We start from the raw sequence: 10141 nt of genomic DNA, 5'->3' as shown, positions 1-10141 counted from the left end.
TTAGCGCCATCTAGGTTCGCGAGTGTGGTGGCCTTTTGCCATTAGGTTTACCCGGGTGATCAAGCTTTTGTTAATCGTTCAAAAAAAAAAAAATACATACACTAATCTATACATATCTCGTATCATATTAGCTTAAGTCATTATTCATCGAAAAAAGTCTGGTAAGTTAGTAAAACTTGATACATGAATCTTACTCAAATATGTCTAAATGATTGAGTATAGATATAAGACACTAAAAGATATTGTTTGTATAATTTTCTCATATATGCATCTTTTTAACACCTATCATATAGTGTGAACAAAAATAGAAAAAAAAATCATGAATTTATGTCACGCATTCACTTTTTGTGTATGGACATTGGAATTAAGTATAGCCATCTACCATTTGTGTTTTTTATGTAAGATATTATTTATTTACTGTTACAGGCTGTCATTGGGACATTAGTACATTTATATTACTATTAAGAGTGGGCCCAGTAGGTGGACAAATGTGCCTCTGCTCCAAGATAGTAGTTAAATCTAATTCTGTGTAAATAAATGCAAAGACCCCATTTCATATGACACCCATAATGGGTGGTGGTCTGGTGTGAGTATTCAATCAATTCATCCCATCTTAAGATCTCTTCCTATCAACTTCACACCGCAAACATCTACAATCAAGATTCTCATATAATCATGCCATGTGCATGCTACTATCCCATTTATACTTTGATTGCCATAGTATGGTTAAAGGCTTTTAACAAGGGTATGTTCATGTGTTACAAGTGTATGGTGTTCAAATCAATATAATATAAAGTGCGCATTTGAGAGAAAAACAGTTCTAAGTCACATCATCGACCAATAATAGTGTTAGGAAGATATTGATGAGTGATGGAAATCACCATTACAAAATGGAAGTTGAGTTTTAGGAGGCTTGAGAGTTGAGTCTTTGTCTTGACTTGGGTCTAGGAACAAGTGAGCGCGTGTGGGTTAGGTATTTAAGCGGAATATACAAAACTTGGCGTATTCTCTCATGAATTAGATGATACATACGTTGGATGATGTATAGACAAGGGTTAAAATCCTAAGATCTATCTGACTAAGAGCATCCACAACAATAAACCAGGTCTAAAATCCAGACTGCCTAGTCAGCGTACCACATCATCTAAACCATCACCATTTCAAACCCACAAAAACAAACTATTCCAAACCTCCACAAACAACACACCCAAAGGTTTGTGAGTGGGTGGTCCCCACAATTGCCATATCACACCACCACAATGCTCGTCCGCTCAAGCAGACCAACACCCACTGGACCGCCTCCTCCAATGGTGTGGTCCGTTGCACTCTTCTTCCACTCTGCAAACCAAGTGGCATACTCACTTGTTGATGTTCTAACTACATATATTCACATCGTTAGAATTTTCTGCTCGCAAGGTTTCCATCGGCAACACCTTATAATCAAGATTAGAATAAGGGTAGAGCTTGTATGAAAATTTCCTATAAACTATTTTCAATATTTAATTTTAATTAGTTTATTATTTTTTTTTTTCACAAATAGAACAATATCATTCCACACGAAAAGGGCAATTACAAAGCAATGGCAGGTAGTCGGGCAACAAGTTGCGCCGCCACCCCCTTTTGAATAGACAAACCAATTCTACTAAATACAAAGTTTGAAATCTTTAGCGACGAAGAATTACTATTAACGACTTTTTGAACCCGATTCAAAAGTCGCACAGCGTCAGGAGCAAGACCACCAAAGGTACCAAACGCAAACGGGACAAACACATGTTGATTCTCCAGGCAGGCTTTCTCATGTTTTGCCACTTTGCTCGCCTCTGCCTTGAGCACCGCTTGCCCTACGACAAAGCCCTTGTCCTTGAGCCCGACAAGGGGGAGACTCCAGTTAGATCTACACAAGCGTGTTTCCCCCTTCCCATCCAAACACAAGGACGTCCGCCGGGCGTAAAGTGGACCTCCCCTCTAAGGGGTCAGTCAGGAAATTTACTGGAGCCTCCTTTTTGGCAGAGATCCCGGCCCGCTTAAGAACATCACATAACACATCTCTCACCCAATCATGCCGATATTTAAACCCTGGTAGCTCTTTACAGTGGATCGCGTGCTCGCCGAAAGAATCCAAACACGCTTTGCGGCATACCGAACATGGCTCGTCAACTGGGAACAAAGGAATCATCAGTCGGTATCTAAGGATAGCACGGTATTCCACAGCCGACATGTGTTGCCCCAAGCCTTCAATAGGTACGACAGACAGAAAATCCTAAGCATGTGAGGCACGTAGACATTCAAACACAGCTCTTTGCCGAGGGGATAAAACAAACTTCTCTTCAAACCTCTTGACAATTTCGCCATATAAGGCATTCGCCAGAATTTTCTGGGATTTAGGAGGGACGGTGTCTTTAATGTAGAAACCGCCAATATCAAGGTCGAGAAGAGAACTATGCAAAAGGTCCAACGCACTCCTGTAATCGGAGTCTAAAACATCCCCACCACATTCTCGGAGTATGTGGTCTTGTAAACCCCAAGATTGGGCCCTTGAAGCCACGAAAGCATATAAAGAGGCATCCTCGGCCGTACAAATCCCTAAGCCTCCGAACCGGGTCGGGAGAGAAGCCAACCTCCACTGGAGATCTCCAAAAAAGGCACCCCCACAAACAACAATATCCTCTAATGCTCCCCGGAGGCCTTCATAAAAAACAGAGACAGCTCCCCCGACCAAAGAAGGTTGACACGTTCGAAGACCAAACAGTAATTTAGCAACACCCATACAAGAACGAAGCAAGAGGAGCTCGCTCTGAGGGTCCCGTAGGCGTTTAAGGCACCTCATCAGCTCGACTGCACAGTTCGCTCTTTTAATAGCCATACTACTAATAAACTCTGCATCACGACTAACGACACCCCTCAGGAGTTTCACACCCAACACCGGCCTCCCAATCCTCCGAGGGAATAAGCCCTCCTAAACCTTTACACCATTGCAGATTGGCCAGAAAACTTCAGTTTTCTTTATATTAAGTTGAAGCCCTAAGGAAGGACCTCAGCTCTGATGACATCTAAAGCATTAGCCACTTAGGTGGCATCTCCAATAAGTGTTCCGTCATCTAGGTACCAGGCGTGAAATAAAAGTTTGCAGCGATCCCTTATTCGGTGAACAAGGGGGTGTAGAACAAGGGCAAAAAGAAGGGGCCCCAAGGGGTCCCCCTGCTGAACACCAGTAGTAGACCAAATAAACTCATCCCCTACATATAATCTAGCTGGTTGACCATATAAAAAATCGACCCACGTAGAAATAGAAGGACACCTTTTCCTTACCTCGTATAGTAGGGCTGTCCTGTCAACCAAATTAAAAGCGTTCGAAAAATCAACAGTAAGCATAGCAAGAGACCCATCTTGGCGGTACTGATTAAGGAACCTGTTCGTACTATGAAGAACGGCCTCTGCCCCACACGGAATCCCTACCCCAAACTGGAAATCGCCAAGGTATTTGGCCATCTCCTTCCCAACACCTTTCATGGCCACCTTGGAGATCACCCTCCTTCAAATCGACCCAACAGTGATAGGCCTAATTCCATTATCCTGTTTGAGAGAGCAGAAGCAACAAACTCCGCCAGACTCCTCGGGCACCTCCCCCCCAAGCACAAATTAACCATAGCCGAAGTAGCCCTAAACAGGCTATCAGCACTTGAAAGTCGAAATAGAACAAGATAAAGTGATAAACATATATTATACAAGTCCTAGTGTCCTACTATACAAAAATATGGGTATTTATTAACAATACGTTACAACCTTAATTATGTGAAAGACAGCTTGTAATCAAGTTACCAATAATATAACTTAGGACAATGATCGACCTCATTGATTGATCAGATTTGGACACATCATATGCAATTATCTAAATATATTGAATCCCCTTCATTTACTTATCAAATTGAGCCGTATATATTTTAATTTGTTATTTAGTATTTCTGTGTTTAATTTGTTATTTAGTTCATTTAACTAAAGCAAGTCAGCTGATTTGAAATCCAAACGATATGGTTAATGCCTAATGGTTTACCAGTTTAGCAGGTTCGGTTTGATATTTGAAAGTGAAACTGATCTTGTAAACAAGACTGACGTTTAACTTTTATTATATATATATTTTTTTCATTTTTGAAATATGAAGTTAGGTATAATCATAGACCATCTTTATAATTTAAGAAACAAAGTATAAAATGGATTATACCGGTAAAAAAACCGAACCATTAAACCAATAAAATCAGTCGTCCAACAACCAACTCAACTTAACCGTTTTGGTTTCTCTTACATAATAGTATTCAAAAGTTCAATCTAGTTGTAAAAACTGACCTAACCAAACCGAATTGAACCAAACCAAACCAACCCGTAAAACAATTATTTATAACCAAGTAACCGACATGCACTTTCCTATTACCATGTGTCTTGGCTCTCACTTTCCTTCTCCCTTCGCTCTACATGATTACAATCCTCAAAAACAATCTCCATCTTGGTCTTATCCTACCCACGTTGACTTGCTTACCGTTAATCACACATGGCACGTGAGGGTCAAAACCGTCATTTCACCTCTCAACCATTACCCCTATATCAACCCATTTCCCCCCCTACACTCTCTTCACCCCCACTCTATAGCCTAAACCAAATAGTTACCATTTTGAGTTTTGACACATCAAAACTAAACAAACAAAACACATATTGAAAGTGCCTAGAGCAAAAATGGGTACCTTTTTGTGGTGCATTACAACGGTTCTAGCGTTCACCGTGAGCCTGACGGTGAACGCTTGCCCGCCGTCTGATCTCGCAGCGTTACTGGCCTTCAAGGCCGCGTTACACGAACCTTATTTAGGCATATTCAATTCGTGGACGGGTAACGACTGTTGTAACAAATGGTACGGCATTACTTGCGACCCGACTACCAAACGGGTCGCCGATATAGCGCTCCGTGGAGAGTCCGAAGACCCGATTTTTCAAAAAGCTAAACGAACCGGTTACATGACCGGTTCAATCTCTCCAGCTATATGCAACTTGGATAGGCTAGCCAATATAATTATTGCCGATTGGAAGGGCATTTCCGGTATTGTACCTTCGTGTGTAACGTCTCTGACGTTCCTCCGTCATCTTGATCTCACTGGAAATCAAATTTCCGGCCAAATTCCGGCGGATATTGGGAAACTCAGTCAACTAACGGTTTTGAATCTGGCGGATAACAAAATCACCGGACCGATTCCGAGATCGATTGGGAATCTAACGTCATTGATGCATTTGGATCTTCGAAACAACATGATATCAGGTAGGGGTGGTTATGAGCTTTTATCGGAACCGAAACCGAAACCAATATGTTCGGTTAGATTTTTTTAACTATTCGGTTTCGGTTAATCGGTTTTTTGTCGGTTATAGTTAAGTAAAGTGAAAATGCATGGATCATGCAAAAATTGGTTTTCTAAAGTACAAATCTATGAGTAAATTCTTTATATTTACTGAATAATCATTAAAGTAACTTTAAACTTTTAGCTTATACTTTAAAAAAATATATTCAAGGTTAGGTTACGGTATAAATGGGTCTTAAGATACAAATTAGACTTAACACAAGTGTTGAAAAAGTGATTTTTCTTGTTTGATATTCTTTTTTTCAACTTGTCAAGCACATATTTTAGTACCAGCATTCGTGTTTTGACACTAGTATATAATTACCTTAGAGTAATTATTATTACTCTGCTAGCGTAAAAACACGATTTTTTTTTTTTACATTTTACGATTAAATATCATACTTAAGTAGATAGAAAAAAAATAAAAATAATAAATGTAAAAATATGAGTTATATAAAAATAAAAAACTTCATTGATATATCAGTATGGTTCAGTTCAATTATTTTTGGTTATAAACAAAACCATAATAACTGAAACCAAACGAAAAAAATCGGCTTTTAAAAATACAAAAAAAAATAAAAAATCTGTTAGTTCGTTCAGTTGTCGGTTATTTTAGTTGTTTCGGTTATGGTTTGGTTAATTCGGTTTTATGGTCCCAGGAATCCTACCGCAAAACATCGGCAAGCTTAAAATGCTCAGCCGCGCGTTACTAAGCGGCAACCAGATCTCCGGCCAGCTTCCAAACACAATTCAACACATCTACCGTCTCTCCGACCTCGACCTCTCATTGAATCGGATCTCCGGTCCAATCCCCGAATCCCTCGGAAAAATGGCGGTTCTCGCAACCTTAAACCTCGACGGAAACATGTTATCGGGCACCTTACCAGCCACATTAATAAATTCTGGCATAAGCATATTAAACGTTAGTAAAAATGGTATTGAAGGAATCATTCCGGATGCTTTTGGACCAAAATCTTATTTTATGGTTATGGATTTATCGTATAATAAGTTGAAAGGTCCTATTCCGAAAAGTATTGCAACGGCGTCGTATGTTGGGCATCTTGATTTGAGTTATAATCATTTGTGTGGTGCGATACCGGCTGGTTCGTGGTTTGATCACCTTGAAGCGTCGTCGTTTACGAATAATGATTGTTTGTGTGGGAAGCCTCTTCGAGCTTGTTAATGTTAATTTTGATTGATTAATAAAAGTTGGTTAATCGAACGTCGGTGAAATGGGTTTGTGGGAGTTGTTTAGTGTGTACCGTTTCTGTAACGACAGAAAATATGTAATATTTTAACTTATAAATATTATTAGAGATATCGTTTTCTGTAACGACAAAAAATAATATGTAATATTTTAACTTATAAATATTATTATAGATGTAATTATATTGAAGATTTCTTTGGATATCATAATAGTATAAAATGTTATCAAATACATATTATATATTTTTTCTTGGAAATGAAAAAGACACATCATTGATTAATGAGTAAATTGTCATTTTGGTCTCTAACTAGGGGTGTTAAACGGGTCGTGTTCGCGGGTTGACGGGTTCAACCCGACCCGAACCCGAAAATTTTACATAAACCCGAACCTGACCCGAACCCGAAAATCATATCATACATATGAACCCGAACACGACCCGAAGTTTCGTGGGTTGACCCGAACACGACCCGTTCAACCCGAATTTTTAATTTTTTTTCTGAAATTAATATATTAAAATTAAAATTTACTTAAGAAACACAAATGTATATAATAATATCATATTTAAATTATAAAATTCATGTTAATTTCTCTTATTAAGTTATAATTATAGCATAAAATACACACCCCATTTAATTTTGTGACATAAAATAAATTGTAAAAAATATAATATAGTATAAATGTATTAAATGGGTCAACCCGCCAACCCGACCAGGTTGACCCGAACCCGTCCCGTTAACCTAAACAGGTTCGCGGGTTCAACCTGAAACTGACCCGAACCCGTTTAGACTAAACCTAAACCCGCGAATTTCGTGTTAGGTTCGTGTCGGGTTTTCGGGTCGTGTCAGAAATTCACACCCCTATCTCTAACGCCATGGGGTATGGTGGGGCTTGGGTTGGAGTTTGAGTTGGGGCATTGGTTGACACGTGGAATGGGAGTCCCCCCACCACTCAAACCCACGCCCATGGGGTATGGTGGGGCTTGGGTTGGGGGGCATGAGTTTGGTTTGGCCATTGAAAGTCTGCCATGTCACCTACTAGCCCGCCCCACGTCCGGCTTCAAACCCACGCCAATGGGGGCCACGCCCAACCCAAGCCCCCGGGGTGGTGCCTTGGGCGTTTTACTCCAACCCACGCCCAAACCCCCGCCCCATACCCCACGGCCTAAAGTTTGTTATAATTTAGCATTTTAATTCAAATAGTTTTTTTCTCTTCTGTGTTCCGAATTTTTATCATTTGTTGTCATTTTAGTCCAACCCACTAACTCCGTTAAAAAAATATCAGTTAACTCCCTCTAAATAGTTTGGTACTTGCCATTTTCATCCAAAAACATTTTTATCTCTGTATACATATAAATAATACATAATATATATAATATTCTTTTAGAAAAAAAAATTAAACCGTGTTTTTTTTTCACTTTTTATATAAAGATAAAAAATCTGATTATTATAGTTCTTTTTTTATAAAAATATGATTTTACCCTTTTACACATTTATTTTAACAATTTTTTATATATAAACCATTTAATTAAAAAAAACCAAACAAAATATTAATATACTTTAAAAACTCTTTAACAAAAAAACTCTTCACATAGCCCCCATTACCCATCACCACTACCACAGCCATTCACTGCCACCATCATCGTATCTCACCACCCTCCTTCATCATCAACATCAGCCACCACCTCACAACACAACCACTAAGAGCATTCACATCCATTCCACTAAATTGTGTGAGTGGGGTTTTTATAATATGAAGAGTATAAAAAGTAATTGTGAGTGGAGGAAAGAGAAAATGTTACTGTTCATCTGTATATTTGAAAAGACACTGTTTACCCCCTATAATTTTTTAATATATTTTGAAAGTGGTTGTGAGTGAAGGAGAGAGAAAAGATAATGATAAAGGTATAAAAATATATTATTTAATTGAAAAGGAGAGAGAAAATATAGTGTATTTTAGTGTAATTTAGAGTGAAAAAATGGTGGAATGGATGTGAATGCTCTAATACCTATGGTTATAACCAAGTTTTTAAACTGAGTTAGACAATGTGATCAAAATGACAAAAAATAGGAAAAGTCAGGGACCTAAAGAAAAAAAATTAAACTATTTAGACTAAAGTGATAAATTAAGACAAACCTCAGGACTAAAATGGCAATTTACTCTTGATTCATAGTTAAAGCTTTTGTTACATGTAGGGTTTTGAAACTCTTGACATTACTCAACGATTCTTTTATTAATTTAGACGAAGTTTTTTTTTTTTTTTGATGGCCACCTAAAATTTTATTCCATTAAATCTAGCAAGCGGCTAGCATCACATATACATATATTACACAGTGGAAACCAGTGGCGGATCTAGAAAATTACTTAAGGGGCAACGTTTCAAAAAAAAAATTTTAACGTACTTCATACAATGTAAACGAAACAACGATAGTAGCGCGGTAATAAATAAATTTAAACACATACCTAAATGAGTTCTCCTCTTCGGTTTTTGATAGCTTGAAACCGGGCCATGACATCCTCTTCTTTTACTTTACAAAAACTTTCTTTTTCGACCGCACAAATTAGAGCGTTGTTCAAATACTCATCACCCATCCGATTACGTAAATCCGTCTTGATAAGCTTCATTTTAGAAAAAACATCTTTCAACGGTTGCGGTTGCAACCGGTAAAACCAGTACTAGCTTCAATGTTCGATGAACCAAAGGAAAAGTTTCATTTTTTCCGGTTTCCACCATTACACGAGCAAGGTCACTCAATCCAGTTAAATTTGCAAATTTATCATCTTCCTTTAAAGTGTGATAAAATGTCGAAAGATCACCTGTAAGAACCCCTCTTTCTTCTTTATTAAAGTCATTCGGATACATTTCAGAAAACTTCACTATCTTTGATATGTCAAATTTAGCAAACGAATTACAAGGATTTAAATCCGACATACTTTCTATCAAACTAGTTGAGACCTCACTAAATCGGCTTCCAAGTTCTTGAAGTTGCATATCCAAAACCGTATTAAAAACCTCAACTTCAAAATGATGTCGGTTGGTAATGACATACTTTCGGTTTCTTTTATTACCATAACTTTCCGCCATATCTAACATCTTAATGTTGTTTTTTTCACAAAAAGATGTTACGTTTGCCAACATCTTTTCAAACCCATTTTGTCTTAAATGATTCAAAGCTCGTTTTGTCCCGCTTATCAAATGAGATGCTTCTAACAAGTCTTGACTCTTTTTTTGAAGATGTTTTGATAGAGCATTTGTGAGGCCTAAGATATCGTTCAACAAGTGTATGTAAAACACAAATTCAAGACTCTCAAAATATGATAGAATACCTGACGCATTGGATCGTTGTTGAAAGGTCTCTCTATCTTGTTTAATAAAAGTAAGTACCTCAACAACTTCCGGAAATAATTTCAACAAACTTATGATGGTTCTATGATGAGAACCCCATCGCGTGTCTCCGGGTCGGGCAAGGGAAAACTTTGGTTTAATCCTTTTCCTGTGTTACTTGTTCATTAAACAAGTAACAATATAAACAATATGCTTTTTCTTGTTTAGTGTTATACT

General features: G+C 38.0%; 2 protein-coding genes across 2 annotated transcripts; one reads left to right on the top strand and one right to left on the bottom strand.

The window, feature by feature from the left end:
* The first annotated feature begins 4425 nt into the window (after nucleotides 1–4425).
* Nucleotides 4426–6764, top strand: LOC110898794 (DNA damage-repair/toleration protein DRT100). The gene is made up of 2 exons (XM_022145635.2): nucleotides 4426–5299; nucleotides 6035–6764. Exons 1-2 carry the CDS (start codon nucleotides 4726–4728, stop codon nucleotides 6556–6558), a joined length of 1098 nt encoding a protein of 365 aa, XP_022001327.1. The 5' UTR covers nucleotides 4426–4725; the 3' UTR covers nucleotides 6559–6764.
* A 2441-nt stretch (nucleotides 6765–9205) lies between these two features.
* Nucleotides 9206–9664, bottom strand: LOC118491351. The gene has a single exon (XM_035989024.1). It carries the CDS (start codon nucleotides 9662–9664, stop codon nucleotides 9206–9208), a length of 459 nt encoding a protein of 152 aa, XP_035844917.1.
* Between the last annotated feature and the right edge of the window lie 477 nt (nucleotides 9665–10141).

This window comes from Helianthus annuus, chromosome 1 (assembly GCF_002127325.2).
Source record: "Helianthus annuus cultivar XRQ/B chromosome 1, HanXRQr2.0-SUNRISE, whole genome shotgun sequence".
In the NCBI taxonomy this organism is placed as follows: Eukaryota; Viridiplantae; Streptophyta; class Magnoliopsida; order Asterales; family Asteraceae; genus Helianthus; species Helianthus annuus.
The sequence above is the reverse complement of the archived record's forward strand: the minus strand, read 5'-3'. Positions and strand labels throughout refer to the sequence as shown.